At 29.6% G+C, this 26,339-nt stretch overlaps 1 protein-coding gene across 3 annotated transcripts; it reads left to right on the top strand.

Moving 5' to 3' along the window:
• The first annotated feature begins 267 nt into the window (after nt 1-267).
• Nucleotides 268-23,088, top strand: cist1 (colon, intestine and stomach enriched 1). Of its 3 annotated transcripts, none has more exons than XM_058072639.2 (5): nt 268-599; nt 2,184-2,345; nt 5,097-5,173; nt 6,538-6,666; nt 9,329-10,309. In XM_058072639.2, exons 1-5 carry the CDS (start codon nt 410-412, stop codon nt 9,431-9,433), a joined length of 663 nt encoding a protein of 220 aa, XP_057928622.2. In that variant the 5' UTR covers nt 268-409; the 3' UTR covers nt 9,434-10,309. The 3 variants fall into 3 exon arrangements, with proteins under 3 accessions (XP_057928622.2, XP_057928621.2, XP_078646497.1); XM_058072638.2 differs by having other exon boundaries at nt 271-599; nt 9,326-10,309; XM_078790371.1 differs by lacking the exons at nt 268-599; nt 2,184-2,345; nt 5,097-5,173; nt 6,538-6,666; nt 9,329-10,309 and adding exons at nt 15,292-15,347; nt 19,039-19,311; nt 19,399-19,562; nt 22,452-23,088.
• Nucleotides 23,089-26,339: the final 3,251 nt, after the last annotated feature.

Genomic DNA, 26,339 nt, shown 5'->3' with positions numbered 1-26,339 from the left:
TGTTATTAATATAGCTGATATAACCATTGTGCATATATTAGTAATAGGCTAGGACAACAAATAAAAAAATAAACGAATTCAACATATATATATGAACACATAGATATGAAAATAAAATCGGTTAGTTTTAAAGGTATTGTTTACAGTGCTTGGCATACAACCTTAGTGTATTGTGAGAACTGTATTCTTCCACACCAGCAGGGGGCGCACCAATATTTAGTTGCTCCCTTTTAACAGCGCTACATTCTCTTTGCTTGCTTTCCTCTGTTTGTTACGACCTACTTAGCAACATAACGTCATATGTCACATCCTGTCATTGAAAACGCTCCGTTTCGACATCTCTGTTTAAATTCGCCCTTTAAAAAAAACTTTCATTGATGACATTTTGGCTTTCTACGACCCAGACGATATGCTTCCCCGGGCGGGAAAAGAGTTTGTGGTCCGTATCCGGTTCTCGTGGCGGCAGCTCTTCCAGGGCCGTTACCTGCTCCTCACTAACACAGTGAGCGGCGGAGGCATGCTAGCCATGGGGGACTTTCTTCAACAGAGCTGGGAAACTCACAAAGATCCGGCCAGAGTCCGAGACTGGAAAAGAACAGGTGAGAGAACAAAATGGGCGACACTGACAAGTCTATTACAATGCCTAAGGTCTTTGTAGGTACATGTTAGCATGTTTCTGTGCTCGTAACTTCGATTGTGTTACTCCCTACGGCATTATTTTTTTCCCAATATGTTTTTTTCTATTAAAAATCATACAATTCCTTAGTCAACAAGACGTGAAAGCCAAATTTCCCACCCTTGCGGGTCGCCTAAATGCATCATTGTCAACAATTGACAGTAAAACCTCATCATTGCGTCATTCATTGCTATGATATGATCAAAGCTACCCAATAATAAATCATTCACAGGCTTCATTGCTGCATATAAAGAGTGCTGCTCACTGCTATAAGAAATATTTTTATGATATTGCACCTTTTTACTACCTCTAGGGCACAGGAATTTGTAATACATACAAACCTGGAGATGTGGGTGTGTTTAAATGACTCCGAAATATACTGGGATAGTGTGCCGCCATGTCCTACGTCACTGCTGGGTGCCTTGTCAACAAATAAAAAAATAATGAATAATACATAAATTAAAAAAAATAATGAATAATAAATAAAAGAAATATTAAATATTTTTTTTTAGTCATGACAATTTGAGAAACAAACAAAACCAAAAATAAAGTTCTAAAAAAAGAAAAAAAAGGTCTAATGTTACAACAATAAAGATGATGTGATGATAATAAGTCAGAATTAAGAGGAGAAAATTTCCAAGAAGAAAGTTGAAATACTAAAAAAAAAAAAGAGCAGAAATAGACAAAACAGCTGCTGTTTTATAATAATAAAAATAAACTTTTTAAATATGTCATAGTGGACAAAGAGAAAGAAAAGAAAAAAAAAAAATGAATAATAAATAAAGAAATATTAAATAATTTTTTTGGAGTCATGACAATTTGAGAAACAAACAAAACTAAAAATAAAGTTGTAATTTTTGGAAAATTAGGTTGCAAAATAGACAAAACAGCTGCCGTTTTATAATAATAAAAATAACCTTTTACAATAAGTCATAGTGGACAAATAGAAAGAAAACAAAAGAAAAAAGAAAGAAGAAAAAGAAAAAAAAAAGAATAAATAAGAGCCGCACATCAAATAAAAAACAACACATTCTTATCATGCAATGCTCCATTCATACAGGACTTTAATGTATCTGTGGCAATGGGTGGGGTCGAGATCGATGTGGAAGAGACAAAGAGTGAGCGCAAAACATGAAAAATATGTTTAGTGATGTAAAGGACAGGTTGCACGGCGGTCTAGTGGTTAGCGCACAGGCCTCTCAGCTAGGAGACCCGAGTTCAATTCCACCCTCGGCCACCTCTGTGTGGAGTTTTCATGTTCTCCCCGTGCATGCGTGGGTCTTCTCCAGGTACTGCGGTTTCCTCCCACATTCCAAAAAAACATGCTAGGTTAATTAGCGACTCCAAATTGTCCACAGGTATGAATGTGAGTGTGAATGGTTGTTTGTCTATATGTGCTGACTAGTTATTAATACATTGTATTACATGTATACATTAGTTATTCAACATAGTGGCGCGGTCCACATGGGAACATGGGAAATATAATTTTTTTTCTTGTTCCTCATAGGTCGTATGTGTGTGGTGGGCTGCTCCATGGGACCAGTGCTGCACTTTTGGTACACTTGGCTGGACAGAAGGTTTGTGGGCTACGCTCTGAACACAGTGGTCAAGAAAGTTGTGATGGACCAGATGATTGCATCACCAACACTCGGCATGTGGTACTTTTTAGGTAAGAAAATCTATTATTATTATTATTATTATTATTATTATTATTATTATTATTATTATTATTATTATTATTATTATTATTATTATTATTATTATTATTATTATTATTATTATTATTATTATTATTATTATTATTATTATTATTATTATTATTATTATTATTATTATTATTATTATTATTTTTTTTTTTATTATTTTTTATTTTTTATTTTTTTATTTTTTTTTTATTTTTTTTATTATTATTTTTATTTTTTTTATTTTTATTTTTTTTTAAATTATTATTATTATTATTATTATTTAAATGTTAAAATGTATAATTATTACAAGAATAAACTTGTAAATTTTCCAATATTATTTTAAAATATTATTATCATAGTATATATAAATGATATACTAATATGTAATATTTAATACTAATGTACAATAATATTTATCTAACATTATAATTATATAAAATATTATTAAAAATATAAATAAGTACATTTATGAGAAAAACATAAATTTACATGAAGAAAAGTCATACATTTACAACAACAAACTTGTAAATTTATAAAGAAATTGTTTTTTTTTCCTCATAAATGTACAACTATGAAGTTGTACATTTACAATAAAAAGTTGTAATATTACAAGAATAAAGTTGTAAATTTGGGAGAAACGTTGTAATAATAGGAGAAAAAAAGTTGTAAATTTCAGAGAAAAAAATGGCATACATTTACAAGAATAAAGGTGTAAATTTTACAATAAAAAGTCATAATATTACAAGAAAAGTTGTACATTTAAAAATACTTTATTCTCATAAATGTACAACTATTCTGGAGGATAAAGTCGTAAATTTACAATAAAAAGTTGTGATATCATGAGAATAAAGTTGTACATTTACGAGGAAAAAAAGGCATACATTTACGAGAATCGAGTTGTAAATTTACGAGAATAAAGTAATAAATTGGCAATAAAAAATAAAGAAAAAAGTAGTAAATTTACATTAAAAAGTTGTACATTTACAAGAATAAAGTTGTAAATTTAGCAGGAAAAACATATTACAAGAACAAGGTCGTACATTTGTGAGAAAAGTCTTAATATTATGAGAATAAAGTCGTAAATTTATGAGAATGAAGTCATTAATTTACAATAAATAAGTAGTAATATTACAAGAAAAAAATGTTGTAAATTTACTTGAAAAAGTCTTAAATTTGTGAGAAAACTCATAATATTATGAGAATAAAGTTGTAAATTCATGAGGAAAAAGACTTTATTCTCATAAATGTACAAGTTGTAAAATTATGACAATAAAGTCGTAAATTTATGAGACTGAAGTTGTTAATTTACAATAAATAAGTAGTAATATTACACAAAAAAATTGTTGTAAATTTACTTGAAAAATGTCTTAAATTTGTGAGAAAATTGATAATATTATGAGAATAAAGTCGTAAATTTATGAGGAAAAAATACTTTATTATCGGAAATTTAAGTTGTAATATTCTGAGAATAAAATTGTAAATTTACAATAAATAAGTAGTAATATTACAAGAAAAAATTGTTGTAAATTTACTTGAAAAAGTCTTAAATTTGTGAGAAAACTCATAATATTATGAGAATAAAGTTGTAAATTTATGAGAAAAAAGACTTTATTCTCATAAATTTACAAGTTGTAAAATTATGACAATAAAGTCGGAATTTTATGAGAATGAAGTTAATTTACAATAAATAAGTAGTAATATTACACGAAAAAATTGTTGTAAATTTACTTGAAAAACGTCTTAAACTTGTGAGAAAATTGATAATATTATGAGAATATAGTCGTAAATTTATGAGAAAAAAAATACTTTTTTTATCGGAAATTCTAGTTGTAATATTCTGAGAATAAAGTCGTAAATTTATGAGAATGAAGTCATTAATTTACAATAAATAAGTAGTAATATTACAAGAAAAAAATGTTGTAAATTTACTTGAAAAAGTCTTAAATTTGTGAGAAAACTCATAATATTATGAGAATAAAGTTGTAAATTCATGAGGAAAAAGACTTTATTCTCATAAATGTACAAGTTGTAAAATTATGACAATAAAGTCGTAAATTTATGAGACTGAAGTTGTTAATTTACAATAAATAAGTAGTAATATTACACAAAAAAATTGTTGTAAATTTACTTGAAAAATGTCTTAAATTTGTGAGAAAATTGATAATATTATGAGAATAAAGTCGTAAATTTATGAGGAAAAAATACTTTATTATCGGAAATTTGAGTTGTAATATTCTGAGAATAAAATTCTAAATTTACAATAAATAAGTAGTAATATTCCAAGAAAAAAATGTTGTAAATTCACTTGAAAAACGTCTTAAATTTGCGAGAAATTTCATAATATGCTGAGAATAAAGTTGTAAATTTATGAGAAAAAATACTTTATTCTCATAAATTTAGTTGTAAAATTATGACAATAAAGTTGTAAATTGACAAGAATAAAGTTGTAAATTTTCAATAAATAAGTCATAATATTACAAGAAAAAAAGTTGTAAATTTAAATGAAAAAATCTTAAATTTGCGAGAAAAGTCATAAATATGAGGCTATAGTTTTATAGTTATAGGCGAGGTAAAACAAAAGATGGCGTGCGCTCTTATCAGGAGGAGTTCAGAGGTCATGTGTGATAAGTTTGCCGGATGCTTTGTTTGTGGCCGCCGGTCACCTCCAAGCGTGGAACTTATCTCAAGTACGTCTTGGTGACGCACGGCTGACTGACACCCCGGTTGCATTTCAGGGATGGGTGTCGCAGAGGGACGCTCTTTATCTGACGGATGGGAGGAGTTTCGGGACAAATTCTGGGAATTTTACAAGGTAAGTACACGTGAACCGACGCAGGGATAACGGAATGAACAAGGTCACCGCCCCTAAAATACCCGTTCAGTCCATTCAGTTGCAAAAGGCTTTTTCCTTTTGCAGGGCGGGAGTAATTATATCTCATATTTCTTTTTCATTTAGGGTGCATTCTTAACTATTTTTTCAAATATTATATATATATTTGCATTGCAATTTTCTAGATTTTTTACAAAAACTAGGAGGTTTTTAGTGTTTTTTACTACCTTGAGGTGCATTAAAAACAATAATAAAAAGTACAAAATGTGAAAAGACAGTGCAAATGCGTATTAAACATACAAAAAATACTAAAATAAACAATATAAATATTATTAAATGTTATATATAATATATATAACATTTAATATGTATATTATATTTATATATTTTATGTAATATTATATATATATTTAATATTATTTATATACATATATACTAAAATAAACAACAAAAATATTATTAAATATTATATATATAATATAATATTTATATAATATTTAATAATATTTATATTTATTTTAGTATTTTTTGTTTTTAATACGCATTTGCACTGTCTTTTCACATTTTGTACTTTCTACAAAAAATACTAAAACAATATAAATATTAAATATTATATATATTTATATATTATATACAATATTATATATATTAAATAATATTTATATATATACTAGAATAAGCAATATAAATATTATAAAATATTGTATATATATATTATATTATAGATATATAATATTTAATAATATTTGTTTATTTTTAATGCGTATTTTTGTTTAATACACATTAATACACAGTCTGTTGACATGTTGTACTTCCTACAAAAATACTAAAATAAACAATATAAATATTATAAAATATTATATATAATATTTATATTATATTATATATTTTATATAATATATATAATATTTAATATTTATACATATATACTAAAATAAACTATAAATATTATTAAATGCTATATATATTATATATATAATATTTTATAATATTTATTTAATATTTTTTAAATAATATATGATATATATAATATTTTATAATATTTATATTGTTTATTTTAGTATTTTTTTGTATGTTTAATATGCATTTGAACTGTCTGTTGACATTTTGTACTTTTTATTATTGTTTTTAATGCACCTCAAGGTCGTAAAAACCATGAAAAACCTTCTATTTTTTGTCATTCCTACTATAAATGTATATTTGCCAGAGCAACGTTTGTGTACATTATGCGTCTTTGCGTACCAATATTTGGCTTGTGATGCGATGCTTCAACAATGTTTGCGCTAGTTAATCCTGTCAGGCTTGCCCGTGCTAACCCCCCCCCCTCGCTCCCGTTGCTATGGCAGGCTGACTGGTGCGTTTGGCCGGCGGCTCAGATGATCAACTTTTATTTCCTCTCGCCCAAATTCCGTGTTGTGTACGTCAACACCATCACCTTGGGATGGGACACCTACCTCTCCTATCTCAAACACAGAGTAAGTCGGCCATTTGCTTTATTCTTCTACATTTAGGAGAAAAAGTACGACTATTCTGGAGAATACATTCGTAAATTTACAATAAAAAGTTGTGATATTATGTATATATTCACTTGAAAACGTCTTAAATTTGTGAGAAAATTCATAATGTTATGAGAATAAAGTTGTAAATTTATGAGAAAAAAAGACTTTATTATCGGAAATTTGAGTTGTAATATTCTGAGAATAAAGTCCTACATTTATGAGAAAAAAAGACTTTATTATCGGAAATTTGAGTTGTAATATTATGAGAATAAAGTTGTAAATTTATGAGGAAAAAATTACTTTATCGAAAATTTGAGTTGTAATATTCTGAGATTAAAGTTGTAAATTTATGAGAATGAAGTCGTTAATTTACAATAAATAGTAATATTACAAGAATTTTTTTTGCAAATTTACTTTGTATTTACTTTATATATTTGCTTGAAAACGTCTTAAATTTGTGAGAAAAATTCATAATGTTATGAGAATAAAGTTGTAAATTTATGAGACAAAAAAACTTTATTATCGGAAATTTGAGTTCTAATATTCTGAGAATAAAGTCATGAATTTATGAGAAAAAATACTTTATTATCAGAAATTTGAGTTGTAATATTCTGAGAATAATCGTAAATTTATGAGAAAAAAATACTTCATTATCGGAAATTTGAGTTGTAATATTCTGAGAATAAAGTTGTAAATTTACGGGAAAAAAATACTTTATTATCGGAAATTTGAGTTGTAATATTCTGAGAATAAAGTCGTAAATTTTGGAGAAAAAAATACTTTATTATCGGAAATTTGAGTTGTAATATTCTGAGAATAAAGTCGTAAATTTATGAGAATGAAGTCGTTCATTTACAATAAATAAGTAGTAATATTACCAGAAAAAAATTGTTGTAAATTTACTTGAAAACGTTCAATTCATAATATTATGAGAATAAAGTCGTACATTTATCAGAAAAAAATACTTTATTATCAGAAATTTGAGTTGTAATATTCTGAGAATAAAGTTGTAAATTTATGAGAATTAAGTCTTTTGTGAGAAAAAAAAATGTGAGAAAATTCATAATGTTATGAGAATAAAGTTGTAAATTTATGAGACAAAAAAAATTTATTATCGGAAATTTGAGTTGTCATATTTTGAGAATAAAGTCGTAAATGTATGAGAATGAAGTCGTTAATTTGCAATAAATAAGTAGTAATATTACAATAAATTTTTTGTAAATTTACTTAAAAACGTCTTAAATTTGTGAAAAAATTCATAATATAATGAGAATAAAGTTGTAAATTAATGAGAAAAAAAGACTTTATAACCGGAAATTTGAGTTGTAATATTCTGAGAATAAAGTCGTAAATTTATGAGAATGAATTTGTTCATTTACAATAAATAAGTAGTAATATTACCTGAAAAAATTGTTGTAAATTTACTTGAAAACGTCTTAAATTTGTGAGAAAATTCATAATATTATGAGAATAAAGTTGTACATTTATCAGAAAAAAATACTTCATTATCAGAAATTTGAGTTGTAATATTCTGAGAATAAAGTCGTAAATTCATGAGAATTAAGTCTTTTGTGAGAAAAAAAAATTGTGAGAAAATTCATAATACTATGAGAATAAAGTTGTAAATTTATGAGACAAAAATAATTCATTATCGGAAATTTGAGTTGTAAAATTCTGAGAATAAAGTCGTAAATTTATGAGAATTAAGTCTTTTGTGAGAAAAAAAATTGTGAGAAAATTCATAATATTATGAGAATAAAGTTGTAAATTTATGAGACAAAAATAATTTATTATCGGAAATTTGAGTTGTCATATTCTGAGAATAAAGTCGTAAATTTATGAGAATTAAGTCGTTTGTGAGAAAAAAAATTGTGAGAAAATTCATAATATTATGAGAATAAAGTTGTAAATTTATGAGACAAAAATAATTTATTATCGGAAATTTGAGTTGTCATATTTTGAGAATAAAGTCGTAAATGTATGAGAATGAAGTCGTTAATTTGCAATAAATAAGTAGTAATATTACAAGAATTTTTTTTTGTAAATTTACTTAAAAACGTCTTAAATTTGTGAAAAAGACATAATATTATGAGAATAAAGTTGTAAATTAATGAGAAAAAAAGACTTTATAATCGGAAATTTGAGTTGTAATATTCTGAGAATAAAGTCGTAAATTTATGAGAATTAAGTCTTTTGTGAGAAAAAAAATTGTGAGAAAATTCATAATATTATGAGAATAAAGTTGTAAATTTATGAGACAAAAATAATTTATTATCGGAAATTTGAGTTGTCATATTCTGAGAATAAAGTCGTAAATTTATGAGAATTAAGTCGTTTGTGAGAAAAAAAAATTGTGAGAAAATTCATAATATTATGAGAATAAAGTTGTAAATTTATGAGAAAAAAAATATTTTTTTCTCATAAATTCTATATTATTACTATATATCTCGCCCAAATTCCGTGTTGTGTACGTCAACACCATCACCTTGGGATGGTACACCTACCTCTCCTATCTGAAACTGGGTTGCTACAATAGATCTCTACATACAGTAAATCCTAACATAGCGGCCATGTTGACGGTTCGATATCGGAAACGCTAATCTCTCGCCACCCCGCTGCTATCTGCTTATGTTAGCAGGATGACATCCAGCCCTCCGAGCTGCTATCAGACAGCAACATGTCCGACGCGCAGCGGGCATCTCCGCCGCCATCCAAACCTCTGGAGGAGAAAAGCGGCTGGTGAAAGACAAAACTTGTCCTTCCCAGGAGATAAAACTCTCCGCGCTTGAAGACTTGAAGGTTGCAGCCTTTAATCGTTACGGCGGTCGTTATGTCTGTCGATTCAGACGCCGTGATGCGTTTGTGCAGGTGTTCGGAAATTCGAAAACAAACAGACGTGGAGGTTGTTCTCCAACAGGAACGCAACCACCGCTTGAAGGTTTAAATCCTGAACTTATCACTGTGATTTATATTTAAACTAGACTGGCATTTCACTTGAGTTCATATTTTATTTAATCATCATACTTATGTACATTTTTTTTAGCTTATAGCAAGCATTGTTTTGAAGGTACACACTTTTCAATCCCAACTATGGCAGCCTGAAGAGAATTTTCTAGATTTTTTTTAAAATATTTTTTTTAATAATCAGTGCAAAACTGATGTTATATTTTAAACAGAAGGTAGAAATGTACACAATCTACCATCAGTTAAAAATAATACACAAAATTGATCCATTCATTTCATGCTTTTCCTCACGAGGGGGTGCTGGAGCCTATTCCAGCTCCTAACTATCCCTATCCTAACTCCACACAGAGATAGCTGAGGATGGAATTGAACTTGGGTCTCCTAGCTGTGCAGCCATGGTTCAGTATATTTTTCATCAAAATAGTAGTCATGCCAAAATGTTGTGTTGCTGCTGGATGTTCACAGTATCCGAGTGATACTGTCGTGGGGGTGCTGGAGCTTATCCCAGCTGTCTTCAGGCAACAGAGGCGGGGTACACCCTGGACTGGTGGCCAGCCAGCCAATCACAGGGCACATATAGACAAACAACCATTCACACTCACATTCATACCTATGGACAATTTGGAGTCGCTAATTAACCTAGCATGTTTTTGGACTGTGGGAGGAAACCGGAGTACCCGGAAGAAAACCCACGCATGCACGGGGAGAACATGCAAACTCCACACAGAGATGGCCGAGGATGGAATTGAACTCGGGTCTCCTAGCTGTGAAGCCTGTGTGCTAACCACCCGGCCGCTGTGCTGTGTTTATTTTTATGAGTTGCCAGATGGTTGCTATTTCATGATGCCAAAATGTGAATGTATTTGACTGTTTTCACACTGCAGTAATAGAACTGCAGAGGTTGTAAAGTATCATGTTGACGTGTGACATAAAGTGCTAAATATAATAAATGTTTATTTACCATCGAAAATGACTCTTCTTTTTTAGAAAGGTTATGACTGTGCAATTTATTTAGAATTTGACATGCCATGAAAAAGACAAGAACATATTAAAAGATTATATAAGAGTTATACAGTTGTGTGTTTTGGTATTCTTGTTGAATACAGTACAGGTGTCAGATCATTTTTTTTCAAAATTTTTTTAAGTGCAAATTTGCGGGTTTTTTGTATTTTTTTTTACAATGTTCTGAATTTTTTTTCAACTTTGGTTGATTTTTTTTAAGTGCAATTTTGCATTTTTTAAATTTACTTTTACAATGGTCTGAATTTTTTTTCAACTTTGGTTGATTTTCTTGAGTGCAATTTTGCGTGTTTTGAATTTATTTATTTTTTTAAATGGTCTGAATTTTTTTTCAACTTTGGTTGATTTTTTTTAAGTGCAATTTTGCGTTTTTTTTGTATTTTTTTTTTTTTACAATGTTCTGAATTTTGTTTTCAACTTTGGTTGAGTTTTTTAAGTGCAATTTTGCGTTTTTTTAATTTATTTTTTTTTTACAATGTTTGAATTTTTTGTTCAACTTTGGTTGATTTTTTTTAACTGTAATTTTGCTTTTTTTATTATTTTTACAATTGTCTGAATTTTTTTCAACTTTGGTTGATTTTTTTAATTGCAATTTTGCGTTTTTTAAAATTTATTTATTTTCACAATTGTCTGAATTTTTTTTTAACTTTGGTTTATTTTTTAAAGTGCAATTTTGCATTTTTTATTTTTATTTTTGACAATGGTATGATTTTTTTTTCAACTTTGGTTGATTTTTTAAGTGCAATTTTGCATTTTTTGTATTTATTTTTTTTACAATGTTCTGAATTTTTTTCAACTTTGGTTGATTTTTTTAAGTGCAATTTTGCGTTTTTTTTGTATTTATTTTTTTTTACAATGTTCTGAATTTTTTTTTCAACTTTGGTTGAGTTTTTTAAGTGCAATTTTGCGTTTTTTTTAATTTATTTTTTTTTACAATGTTTGAATTTTTTGTTCAACTTTGGTTGATTTTTTTTAACTGTAAATTTGCTTTTTTTATTATTTTTACAATTGTCTGAATTTTTTTCAACTTTGGTTGATTTTTTTAATTGCAATTTTGCGTTTTTTTAAATTTATTTATTTTCACAATTGTCTGAATTTTTTTTCAACTTTGGTTTATTTTTTAAAGTGCAATTTTGCATTTTTTATTTTTATTTTTGACAATGGTATGATTTTTTTTTTCAACTTTGGTTGATTTTTTAAGTGCAATTTTGCATTTTTTGTATTTATTTTTTTTACAATGTTCTGAATTTTTTTCAACTTTGGTTGATTTTTTTAAGTGCAATTTTGCGTTTTTTTTGTATTTATTTTTTTTTACAATGTTCTGAATTTTTTTTCAACTTTGGTTGAGTTTTTTAAGTGCAATTTTGCGTTTTTTTTAATTCATTTTTTTTTACAATGTTTGAATTTTTTGTTCAACTTTGGTTGATTTTTTTTAACTGTAATTTTGCTTTTTTTATTATTTTTACAATTGTCTGAATTTTTTTCAACTTTGGTTGATTTTTTTAATTGCAATTTTGCGTTTTTTAAAATGTATTTATTTTCACAATTGTCTGAATTTTTTTTCAACTTTGGTTTATTTTTTAAAGTGCAATTTTGCATTTTTTATTTTTATTTTTGACAATGGTATGATTTTTTTTTCAACTTTGGTTGATTTTTTTAAGTGCAATTTTGCATTTTTTGTATTTATTTTTTTACAATGTTCTGAATTTTTTTCAACTTTGGTTGATTTTTTTAAGTGCAATTTTGCGTTTTTTTTTGTATGTATTTTTTTTTACAATGTTCTGAATTTTTTTTTCAACTTTGGTTGAGTTTTTTAAGTGCAATTTTGCGTTTTTTTAATTTATTTTTTTTTACAATGTTTGAATTTTTTGTTCAACTTTGGTTGATTTTTTTTAACTGTAATTTTGCTTTTTTTATTATTTTTACAATTGTCTGAATTTTTTTCAACTTTGGTTGATTTTTTTAATTGCAATTTTGCGTTTTTTAAAATGTATTTATTTTCACAATTGTCTGAATTTTTTTTCAACTTTGGTTTATTTTTTAAAGTGCAATTTTGCATTTTTTATTTTTATTTTTGACAATGGTATGATTTTTTTTTTCAACTTTGGTTGATTTTTTTAAGTGCAATTTTGCATTTTTTGTGTTTATTTTTTTACAATGTTCTGAATTTTTTTCAACTTTGGTAGAATTTTTTTAAGTGCAATTTTGCGTTTTTTTAAATTTTTTTTACAATGGTCTGAATTTTTTCAACTTTGTTTGATTTTTTCAAGTGCAATTTTGCATTTTTTTGTGATTTTTTTTTACGATTTGAAATACAGTGTCCCCTTGCTACACCGCAGTTCACCTTTGGTTGATTTTTTTTAAGTGCACCTTTTTTTTTTTACATTGTGTTCTGCGTCCTTGTGGTCTATTTGAGCGATTTATCAGTGCTTTGTTGTGTGAGTCTGTTATTGCATTTACTACTGCTCCCAGTAGAGGGTGTTGTTTTTCGTGTGGAGTTGAAGTTGTGTGCCTCTCCAGTAAAGACATCATCCCGCCCCCTCGTCTTAGAATGTGTTTATGTTTAGCGCTACAATACCCGGCTAAATATAGCGTTAGTGAGAACCTGCCCATTGTGTTCTGACTTCTGCTAGCTAGCAATGTCATGTTTGCATGTTTACTCTCCACAATATCCATGAAAGGTTGTGAACCCAAAAGTTGGACACGGACGAAATTTGAACTCTGGGAATGTTTAACCCGTGAAATGGGATTTTACCGCCTTAAGCATACATAATAATTGATAAATGAGGGAACGCCGTATAAGGAACGCTGTTTTCACGTGCGTGAGGGCGTGACCTGAGAGCTGTCTCGCCTAAAAATAAAAATACCACTACGTTGTCTCGCCATTCCACTTTTTTTTTTCTCCACACGTTTGCACATTCAGCACAACCTGCATAAAAGTGAGTTTGAAACCCGAATATGTGTTTAACCCTCCTCTTGTGTTAGGGTCGGCATTGACCCGTTTTACATTTTAATGCATAAGAAGAATCACATAACATTTGTTTATTGCATCAAGGCTTTTTGACTTTGTCAGGAAACTCTATTTCAACTAAATAAAACCAAAATTTTTTTTAATTTTTTTTTAATTTTTTACTACATTTTAAAATGGTCTGGTTGAAATTATGACCACTGTATTGTTAGGGTCGGTTTGGACCCGGTTATAATAATAATAATAATAATATGACTATAAAGCAATATTTGGAGCCCCAAGTGAAATCATAAGTGTACAATTAGCCAACACAATGACAACCAGCTCCTCTTCTCATCATGGAAGCTTCAGGGGATTCTCATTTTGACCGCTTTTCCAGTATACCAGCAGAAAAACAAGGTCCAGACATGGGAGGGGAATTCACTCATTTGACTGATGGATGATTTCACATTTACTATTTGGATCATGGAAAGAACCATTTGGATCATGGAAAGAACCATTTGGATCATGGAAAGAACTATTTGGATCACATAGAGAACAATTTGGATCATGGAAAGAACAATTTGGATCATGGAAAGAACAATTTGGATCATGGAAAGAAGATTTTGGATCATGGAAAGAAGAATTTGGATCATGGAAAGAAGAATTTGGATCATGGAAAGAACCATTTGGATCATGGAAAGAACAATTTGGATCGTGTAAAGAACAATTTGGATCGTGTAAAGAACAATTTGGATCACGTAAAGAACAATTTGGATCACGTAAAGAACAATTTGGATCGTGTAAAGAACAATTTGGATCGTGTAAAGAACAATTTGGATCACGTAAAGAACAATTTGGATCGTGTAAAGAACAATTTGGATCGTGTAAAGAACAATTTGGATCGTGTAAAGAACAATTTGGATCATGGAAAGAACAATTTGGATCATGGAAAGAACAATTTGGATCGTGGAAAGAACAATTTGGATCATGGAAAGAACAATTTGGATCGTGTAAAGAACAATTTGGATCGTGTAAAGAACAATTTGGATCGTGTAAAGAACAATTTGGATCATGTAAAGAACAATTTGGATCACGTAAAGAACAATTTGGATCACGTAAAGAACAATTTGGATCACGTAAAGAACAATTTGGATCACGTAAAGAACAATTTGGATCACGTAAAGAACAATTTGGATCACGTAAAGAACAATTTGGATCACGTAAAGAACAATTTGGATGGTGTAAAGAACAATTTGGATCACGTAAAGAACAATTTGGATGGTGTAAAGAACAATTTGGATCACGTAAAGAACAATTTGGAAGCCTAAGAAGGTAACCAAGACATGAGAAGCAAATTTGCTGGTTATTGTTTTTAGTGTATTTTATGGGTGAAACCAAACAACAGAGATGCTATCATAAAGCTAACAGAGGAGGAAGGCTAATCCCGTATGATGAGAGCCAATGTGATGTTTGAGATGCTAATCAAACATTAACCTTCCATCTTAAAAGGAGATTACTTGAATAGGTTGAATGTTGACATCAGTCAGTCGAGCATCCTGCTCTTAAGGATGTACCATGTCAATGTGTGTCGGGGGTGGGGTGGACTGGGGTGGGGTGGGGTGGGGTGGGCTGGGGTGGCCAGTCTTTTCCTTTCTCAGGATGGCACCAGCAGGGATGTACCTGACCGTACTCGTATCCATGTTGGCTGTGACCGTCAGTCAGGGTAAGTCGCCCTTTTGCATTTTTATATATTTCTATACAAACAACAGCATTATATATATAACATATATACATATATATATATATATATATATATATATATATATATATAATAATTCATCAATCAGGCGTGGTCCCCCCTGAGTCCTTAATCTGTCATTCCAAAAAGACCCTTTTAGCACTTCTTCACATTTGTTGTAATGTTGTAAAGTTACGAGTATAATGTCATAAAGTTCTGAAAATAATGTCGAAAAGTTACAATAATAATGTCGTAAAATTACAATAATAATGTCGTAAAGTTACGAGAATAATGTCATAAAGTTCTGAAAATAAATGTCGAAAAGTTACAATAATAATGTCGTAAAATTATAATAATAATGTCGTAAAGTTACAATAATAATGTCGTAAAATTACAATAATAATGTCGTAAAATTACAATAATAATGTCGTAAAGTTACGAGAATAATGTCATAAAGTTCTGAAAATAATGCCGTAAAGTTACAATAATAATGTCGTAAAGTTACGAGAATAATGTCATAAAGTTCTGAAAATAATGTCGAAAAGTTACAATAATAATGTTGTAAAATTACAATAATAATGTCGTAAAATTACAATAATAATGTCGTAAAGTTACGAGAATAATGTCATAAAGTTCTGAAAATAATGTCGAAAAGTTACAATAATAATGTCGTAAAAATTACAATAATAATGTCGTAAAATTACAATAATAATGTCGTAAAGTTACGAGAATAATGTCATAAAGTTCTGAAAATAATGTCGTAAAAGTTACGAGAATAATGTCATGAAGTTCTGAAAATAATGTTGTAAAGTTACAATAATAATGTCGTAAAATTACAATAATAATGTCGTAAAATTACAATAATAATGTCGTAAAGTTACAATAATAATGTCGTAAAATTACGAGAATAATGTCGGAAAGTTACGAGAATAATATCGTATGGTTATGAGAATTATGTTGTAAAGGTACGATAATAATGTCATAAAGTTACGAGAATAATGTTGGAAAGTTACGAGAATAATGTGTAAAGTTACAATAATAATGTCGCAAAGTTATGAGAATACTGTCGTAAGGTTACGACAATAATGTCATGAAGTTCTGAAAATAATGTTGTAAAGTTACAATAATAATGTCGTAAAATTACAATAATAATGTCGTAAAATTACAATAATAATGTCGTAAAGTTACAATAATAATGTCGTAAAATTACAATAATAATGTTGTAAAGTTACGAGAATAATGTCGTAAAGTTCTGAAAATAATGTCGTAAAGTTAAAATAATAATGTTGTAAAATTACAATAATAATGTCGTAAAGTTACGAGAATAATGTCAAAGTTCTGAAAATAATGTCGTAAAGTTACAATAATGTCGTAAAATTGCAATAATAATGTCGTAAAGTTACGAGAATAATGTTGGAAAGTTACAAGAATAATGTCGTAAAGTTACGAGAATAATATCGTAACATTATGAGAATAATGTCGTAAAGTTACGAGAATAATGTTGGAAAGTTACGAGAATAATGTGTAAAGTTACAATAATAATGTCGCAAAGTTATGAGAATACTGTCGTAAGGTTACGACAATAATGTCGGAAAGTTACGAGAATAATGTTGGAAAGTTACGATAATAATGTCATAAGGTTACAAGAATAATGTTGGAAAGTTACGATAATAATGTCATAAAGTTACGATAATAATGTCGTAAAGTAATGATAATAATGTCGTAAAGTTATGAGAATAATGTCATAAGGTTACGAGAATAATGTCGGAAAGTTACGATAATAATGTCGGAAAGTTATGAGAATAATGACGTAAGGTTATGAGAATAATGTCGTAAGGTTACAAAATAATGTCGTAAGGTTACGAGAAAAATGTTGGAAAGTTACGAGAAAAATGTTGGAAAGTTACGATAATGTCGTAAAGTTACGAAAATAATGTTGTAAAGGTATGACAACAATGTCATAAGGTTACAAGAATAATGTTGGAAAGTTACGATAATAATGTCGGAAAGTTACGAGAATAATGTTGTAAAGGTATGACAACAATGTCATAAGGTTACAAGAATAATGTTGGAAAGTTACGATAATAATGTCGTAAAGTTACGATAATAATGTCGTGAGGTTATGAGAATAATGTTGTAAAGTTACGACAATAATGTCATAAGGTTACAAGAATAATGTTGGAAAGTTACGATAATAATGTAAAGTTACGATAATAATGTCATAAAGTAACGATAATAATGTCGTAAGGTTACGAGAATAATGTTGGAAAGTTACGATAATAATGTCGTAAAGTGACGAGAATAATGTTGCTAAGTTACAAGAATAATGTTGTCAAGGTACGACAATAATGTGTAAATGTACGATAATAATGTCGTAAAGTTATGAGAATAATGTCCTAAAGTTACGAGAATAATGTCGGAAAGTTACAACAATAAAGTGTAAAGGTACGACAATAATGTCGTAAAATTATGAGAATAATTTCATAAGGTTACGAGAATAATGTCGGAAAGTTACGAGAATAATATCGTAAGGTTACGAGAATTATGTTGTAAAGGTACGATAATAATGTCATAAAGTTACAAGAATAACATCGTAAAGTTACAATAATAATATCGTAAAGTCACAAGAATAATGTCGTAAAGTTACAATAATAATGTCGTAAAGTTACAAGAATACTGTCGTAAAGTTACAAAAATAATGCTGTCAAGGTATGAGAGTAATGTGTAAAGTTACGATCATAATGTTGTAAAGTTATGATAAGAAAACCAGGTTAAGAGAATAACATCGTAAAGTTAATTGAATAATGTCGTAAAGTGACGAGAATAATGTTGCAAAGTTACAAGAATAATGTTGTAAAGGTACGACAATAATGTGCAAAGGTACGATAATAATGTAAAGTTATGAGAATAATGTCGTAAGGTGACGAGAATAATGTCATAAAGTTACGAGAATAATGTCATAACATTACAAGAATAATGTCGTGAAGTTACAAAAATAATGTCGTGAAGTTACAAAAATAATGTCGTGAAGTTACAAAAATAATGTCGTGAAGTTACAAAAATAATGTTGTAAAGGTACGAGAATAATGTGTAAAGTGACAAGAATAATGTTGTAAAGTTACAAAAATAATGTCGTAAAGTTACAAGAATAATGTCGTAAAGTTACAAGAATAATGTCGTAAAGTTACAAGAATAATGTCGTGAAGTTACAAAAATAATGTTGTAAAGGTACGAGAATAATGTGTAAAGTTACGATAATGTACAGTTATGAGAATAATGTCATAACGTTACGAGAATAATGTCGTAAAGTGACAAGAATAATGTCGTAAAGTTACAAGAATAATGTCGTAAATTTTGAAGAAAAAAAGTAGTAATATTAAGAAAATAAGTCGTAAATGTACAACTTTTTATAAAGCCGCAAATTTCCGACTTAATTCTTGTAAATTTACGACTTAATTCTTGTAAATTTATGAATTAATTATGGTAAGTTTACATTTTTTTCTAATGAATGTACAACTTTATTCCTCTCATATTACATAATTTTTTCTTGTAAATTGACATCATTATTCTCATGAATTTATCAAAATGTTCGACTGTAAATAAATAAATACAGCCATAGCAGCCATTGCATGAAATTGGTTAACATTTGTTTTTTGTTTTTTTTGTTCAATTCCAGACACCGCCTTCCCTTCCACAGCCAAACAGACGCCATGGATGACGCTCACCTCTCGGTCGACCGAGCCAAACGGGGGGGGTTGGACCAGTGACACCACACAGCAGCAAGCGACGTCACAAGAGTCACCCTGGCCTTCACGAACCACCGACAGGAAGCGAGAGAGTGGGACTCCGGTTACCGGGTCGGCGTCCGACGATACCGCGCCTCTTCTTCTTTCGACTTTCTCAGCCGCTGTTACGGACGCCACGACTCAGCACGACACGAGTAGCCAAGGTCAGCCCAGCAATATCAGTACACTTCCTGTTTAAAGTCACGACAATTTTAATTAATTTTAATTAATTTTTAATTAATCCGTCTCAGCTCCTCCACACGTTTTTGATAAGGACGACTTGAGGGCAAACCCTGGACTGGTAGCCATCATCTGCATCTTCTGCATCATCCTGACCCTTGTGTTGATCGTTGCCATGGTGAAATGTTTACATTCGCCGAGGCCCGACTTTGAGAGGCTGGAAGATGTACCCATGGTCAGTTTGCTTAATACGTAGTTATTCTTCCTAAATTTTTTTAAAATGTTTTTTTAATAATATTAAATAATATTAAATAATATTAAATAATATTATATTATATATATTATATATATTATATATATTATATTAATATTATAAATAATATTAAATAATATTAAATATTTCAACTTTCTTCAAAATGTTCTTTAGGTAATATTATGATTTTATTCACATAATATTAGAACTTTTTCCCCAACCTAATTTTCAAAAAATTACAAATCAATTTCATAATTTTACAACTTTGAAGAATATTCTTTAATATTTCCAGTAATTGCTTCTAAAATGAAAAAAATACATTATATAAAAAAATAATTTTCATAATATTGCGAGTTTATTCTGGTCAAATTGCCAATTTTTTTCTCAATATTTTGACTTTATTCTTGCAAAATTACAGCTGATTTTCCAGTTCTGTTAACTATTTCAACTTTCTATATATATTAAATATAAATAATATTAAATAATATTAAATAATATTAAATAATATTAAATAATATTAAATAATATTAAATAATATTAAATAATATTAAATAATATTAAATAATATATATTATATTAATATTATAAATAATATTAAATAATATTAAATATTTCAACTTTCTTCAAAATGTTCTTTAGGTAATATTATGATTTTATTCACATATTAGAATTTTTTCCCCCAACCTAATTTTCAAAAAATTACAAATCTATTTCATAATTTTACAACTTTGAAAAATATTATATAATATTTCCAGTCATTGCTTCTAAAATGACATTATTTTTTTCATAATATTACACCTTTATTCTTGACAAATTGCCAATTTTTTTTCTCAATATTTTGACTTTATTCTTGCAAAATTACAGCTGATTTTCCAGTTCTGTTAACTATTTCAACTTTCTTCTTGTAAGTTTCTATGCCGCTTATCCTCACTAGGATTGTGGGGGTATGCTGGAGCCTATCCCAGCTGTCTTCAGGAGAAAGACGGGCTTCACCCTGGACTGGTGGCCAGCCAATCACAGGGCACATATAGACAAACAACCATTCACACTCACATTCATACCTATGGACAATTTGGAGTCGCTAATTAACCTAGCATTTTTTTTTTTGGAATGTGGGAGAAAACCCACGCATGCACGGGGAGAACATGCAAACTCCACACAGAGATGACCGAGGGTGGAATTGAACTCGGGTCTCCTCGCTGTGAGGCATGCGTGCTAACCACTCGACCACTGTGCAGCCCGCAAACTGTACACAAGATTAATCCGAGGCGCTAGTCTCTCATCCGGGCGACAAACACTTTGACTTTGCAAAGCGAGTTAGGTGATGATTGGCAGATAAGAGGCGGGTTTAATAAATGACAGCAAAAGTGACGTCGGAAAAGGAAAGAGGAGGGAAGTTAGCACGAGGTCGGTTAGGCAGCCTCGTTAGCTTTTAGTGTCGGGTGTTTAGTGGAAGTCTAAAGTGCTGATTCATTTGAATTTCCTGTTCGCTTGTTTGTGTTGTTGCAACCACTAAAATATGGAAGGAGGTCGTTTTATTATCGTCGTTTAGTGAAATGGTATCACATGACATGAAAAAATAAACCACTGTTAATATTATATCATGATAATGCAATATTTCCGTTAATATGTCAACTTTCATTCTGTAAAGTTGAGGAAATTCCGTTTTTTTTTTTTTACAGGAAATTTGTCCTGTCTGTCAAACATTAGCAGCATTTCTTAATAAATTAAATTAAATAAATTATATATTAATAAAAAATAAATAAATAATTACATTAATTTTAATAAAATAATTTTCATTATTTTTTTTCAGATTTTTGTTTTATGCTCTCCTAGCTGTGGCCTGCTGAGGCCTGTACGCTAACCACTTGACCGCCGTGCAACCTGTCCTTTACATTACTAAACATATTTTTTTTTTTCATAATATTTTTTAAATAAATTTAATTTAAAAAATTATATATTAATAAAAAATTTATAAATTACATTAATTTTAATAAAATAATTGTCATTATTTTTTTCTGATTTTTGTTTTATGCTCTCCTAGCTGTGGCCTGCTGAGGCCTGTGCGCTAACCACTAGACCGCCGTGCAACCTGTCCTTTACATTACTAAACATATTTTTTTTATTTTCATAATAATTTTTTAAAATAAATTAATTTAAATAAATTATATATTAATAAAAAATAAATAAATTTAAAAATGTTAATAAAATAATTTTCATTATTTTTTTCATATTTTTTTTATGCTCACTGTTTGTCTCTTCCACATCGACCGCTACTTCTACCGCTTATCCTCATGAGGATCGCGGTGCGCTAACCACTAGACCGCCGTGCAACCTGTCCTTTACATTACTAAACATATTTTTTTTATTTTCATAATATTTTTTTTCAAATAAATTAAATTAAATAAATTATATATTAATAAAAAATAAATTTAATAAATTTTAATAAAATAATTTTCATTATTTTTTTTCATATTTTTGTTTTATGCTCACTCTTTGTTTCTTCCACGTCTACCGCTACTTCTACCGCTTATCCTCACGAGGGTCGCGGTGCGCTAACCACTAGACCACCATGCAACCTGTCCTTTACATTACTGAACATATTTTTTTGTTTTCATAATATTTTTTATCAATACATCTAATTAAATAAATTAAATATTAATTAAAAAATTCAATAAATTAAATAAATACATTTTAATAAAATAACTTTCTTTTTTTTTCTTCCTATTTTTGTTTTATGCTCACTCTTTGTCTCTTCCACATCGATCTCGACCCCACCCACCCACTGCCACAGATACATTACAGTCCTGTATGAATGGAGCATTGCATGATGATAAGAATGTGTTGGTTTTTTTTTTTTTATCTTTCCAGGACAAAATGAATGAAGGATCTCCGTTTGCTCGCTACTCCAAATAATACGTCAAGAGACAACAACAAAGCATCATCAGCGGCTCAAGGCTCCCTGCACAGCACTTTCTTATCAGTGAATACTTATAATGTTCAATAATAATATATAATGTTATCAAAATTACAGAATGGAACAATTTGAAAAATATATCTAAATCTGTGTTAATGTTTTTATTCCCTTGAACATAAAAAAACAACAATAGTTTAACAGCACATACGTCTGATGAATGAACATCCACATACGTCAAATATGGCTTCCTATTTTGCAATTGCTGACTCATGCTTATGTTATGCCCCCTATTGTTGTCGTCCCTTCACACGTCGAGTTTCCTGTGCAACATGACTCAGAGCGGTGATACGCACACAGTTGTACGCACGTTTGGACGCTCGGTGGCAAAAAAGGTCAGCCTGGCGACACGACAAGACACGACACGACATGACCCACATGATTTTAATGACATTTCCTATCTAACGTAACCTTAAAACCAAGAGTCACATGACACGAGGGCAACACAATAACAGGCTATGCTGTCAGTGGAAATATTTTGAATGACATCTTGTTTTTTCAGTTTAGAACTTTTGATTAAGGTCACCGTGTTATCCGAACTCAAATTATCTACCTTTAAAAACACAATAATTGGATAAATTAATAAAGTTTTTTTTTTTTGTGATGATAAAAATGCTGGTCAGTGTGACAGCCATTTTGGAATGTGCTAGCAGATTTTTTCCTTGATTTTTTTCAATTTCTTCCTCCCACATCAACCATCTTTATCATTTTATATATGACTAAGTAGTCATTGTAGTAGTTTAGTGACGGGAACCGTTTCTTAAGAGTCACTCGCTGAATTGAAACGGGTATCCAATTCATCACTTGAAAACACGTGAAAATTTGTGAATCGGTTACTGATTCACTTGAGTTACCCGTCACTTAGCGCATGCGCATAAACTCGCTAGCCCACTCCCATTACGTTAAGTCAACGGGTAAATGGAGGCAAGGTTACCCGTGAGTCTTGTTCAGCTAAAAAAAAAAAAAATATAAGTGTTGAACGACTCGTTCATGACTCGTTCACATTTGTCGTGGGTAGTTCTACTAGTCCTGAAGTGCACCACGGACGACAAGATTGATATTTTATTTCCTCTCACAAACCCCATCAAAAAAGTAGAAAACCCAGGTTATCAGTTCTTTGTTTTGCGTTTGAAAAAAAAACTGTGAAATACTCCTCCCTTATAAAGAACAAGCTGCTATGACTATAGCTAATGGGTAAGTCTAATTTATATTACATTTAGATAATAAAATGATACAACTAAATTGCTTTTCAATTAAGTGGTTATAAATTTAGACCTCTATTACTTCGTCAAATATATATATCATGTGTAAAATATGCATTTTATTGTCAATAAAGAAGTAATTCCGAGTTTAGCTAGCTAGCTAGCTAGCTAGCTAAACTCTAGCTAGCTAGCTGGTGAGTCCTCGTGCTCCTTGTAGTAAAGTTGTTTATCCTGTCATGTGATCTCCCGGCGACGTCACAGTGACGTCACGCCACTCGGAGCAGCAGCAGCAGCCAGCAGCATGTAAGAGTTTGAAGTCTAACAATCCAACTAACCTGCAGCAATAAAAAATGGAAGCGGCGATAAATAAGTGTGGCGGTGTGGACTCGTTGAAGGAAAAGAGGAGGTTTCGCTCCCCGCGTCGGTGAAGAGACGCCATCGACGGACGGCTCCCAAGTCTCTCCGGTGAGTTAAAAGTTAGTTAAAAGTCGGAATATTTCACATCCGAACTCTGTTGTAGAGCCATAACCTTATTAATGTCAATAATAATGTGCGTCTCATTTACTGTGATTCCAATTGTATTTTACAGTACAGTACAATTTAATACAGCCTAACACGTAATGATAATATTGTTTGTAATTGTGTTGTAATATAAGCAGCAACGTGTTGGTATGTATGTCCTTAAACTATTTATGATTTCCCTCCTGCTGTCTTTTTTTTTTTATCTCCTTCCTTCCACTATTTATCTGCTTCCTTTATTCTGCTGCCTCACTAAGACAGACAGACAGGGCTTGATGTGGATTATTTCTTCTTTCCTGTATCCTGTATTTCCTGAGGGAATTTAGAACCTCCTAAACTCGATTTTAGTGGGGGCTAAATTGCTTTTTTTGGAGAGAATAGAAATAATCAGTTCCAGCATCAAACTGCTGCCACAATAAATCCTGAAGCAACGTTGTCAACTCTGGTACAAGTGTAAAAATAAGCAAGTTAATATTTAGACACAGAAACAATAAAACACTCCAGTGTTAACTTTAATGATAAATATATAACGTGAAAGGTTTCTGTGTTTAAGTGTAAAAAGAAGTAAAAAAAAAAAAACCTCAGTAAGTGATGAAAACGAGAGTTCATCCTTTGAACTGGGCTTTGGTGGTGAAACATCACCTTCAGCGGTGTGACATCACGCGTGACATGGAGGTTTGAACTCCAAAGTTTTGTGCGTCATGAAAGGCAGGATTTTGTCACAATTTTATAACTTCACCGACCTTGAGGGCAAAGTTTTTTTGTTTTTTTTTTTGTGCTGTAGTTCTTGTTCCTGACTTACCCTTGGCCCAATTAAAATTAATATTTTGTTAGATAATACACTCATTTGCTGATGATGGTGTGATGTTTTGTTCATATGGATTAAGAGATATTGAACTGCATTCAGGCGAGGTTTTATATGGCACACTTTTTTTGGCGTTGACTTTAATCTCTGACATAATGTGGCACCCAATTTACACAGTTAACAATTACAACATAATAATCTTATAAATAAATGAAGAAATAATAGTAAAAAATTAATAGTAAAAATAATAGTAAAAAAAGTACACAAAAAAAGTAAAAATAGATTTTTAAACAATTTTTTGTTATTAATGGGCAATTAATTGATTAATTGCTGTTTAATTGATTACCCAATTAATCAACAGCTATTTTGGTAAGCAATTAATGGCACGCTTGCTACGCATCCAAAAGAAATCGAACTAAATGGCTTTTTTTTTTGGCGTTGACTTTAATCTCTGACATAATGTGGCACCCAATTTACACGGTTAACAAATTGCAACAATCACAACATAAAAATCGTATAAATAAATGAAGAAATAATAGTAAAAAAAATAGTAAAAAATTAACAGTAAAAATAATAGTAAAAAAATAGTTTTGTAAACACAAAAAAATTTTGTGTTTACAAAAACTTGTAAACCCAACTGGAGCTGCAGCAATTAATAGATTAATTGCTATTTAATCCATTGCCCAATTAATCGACAGCTATTTTGGTAAGCAATTAATGGCACACTCGCTACGCATCCAAAAGAAATCGAACTAAATGTCATTTTTTTTGCCTTGACTTTAATCTCTGACATAATGTGGCACGCAATTTACACGGTAAACAAATGGCAACAATCGCAACATAAAAATCGTATAAATAATGAAGAAATAATATTTTTAAAAAGTAGTAAATAGAAAAAAAAAAGTAAAAAAATAATAGTAAAATAATAGTAAAAAAAGAGTAAAAAAAAATAGTACAAATAGTTTTGTAAACACAAAAAAATTTTGTGTTTACAAAAACACAACTAGAGCTGCAGCAATTAATTGATTAATTGATTACCCAATTAATCGACAGCTATTTTGGTATGCAATTAATGGCACACTTTACTAAATAGTAAAAAATTGTAAAAAAATTAATAGTAAAAAATAGTAAAAATAGTTTTGTAAACACAAAAAATGTTTGTTTACAAAAAAAACTAAATCTAACTGGAGCTGCAGCAATTTATCGATTAATTGCTGTTTAATCGATTACCCAATTAATCAGCATTTGGTAAGCTATTT

Source organism: Doryrhamphus excisus, linkage group LG4 (genome assembly GCF_037039965.1).
Source record: "Doryrhamphus excisus strain RoL-2023G ecotype Guam linkage group LG4, RoL_Dexc_Guam_v1.1, whole genome shotgun sequence".
NCBI lineage: Eukaryota > Metazoa > Chordata > Actinopteri > Syngnathiformes > Syngnathidae > Doryrhamphus > Doryrhamphus excisus.
Note: the sequence above shows the minus strand (reverse complement) of the source record. Positions and strands in the feature narration are given on the sequence as shown.

What these genes read in the sequence shown, in the direction of transcription:
- cist1 (XM_058072638.2), top strand. Translation starts at nt 410, where the DNA reads ATGCTTCCCCGGGCGGGAAAAGAGTTTGTGGTCCGTATCCGGTTCTCG. An exon ending in AATTCTGGGAATTTTACAAG is followed by an intron (nt 5,174 to 6,537) that starts GTAAGTACACGT and finishes TTGCTATGGCAG; the next exon opens with GCTGACTGGTGCGTTTGGCC. An exon ending in TCTCCTATCTCAAACACAGA is followed by an intron (nt 6,667 to 9,325) that starts GTAAGTCGGCCA and finishes TGCTTATGTTAG; the next exon opens with CAGGATGACATCCAGCCCTC.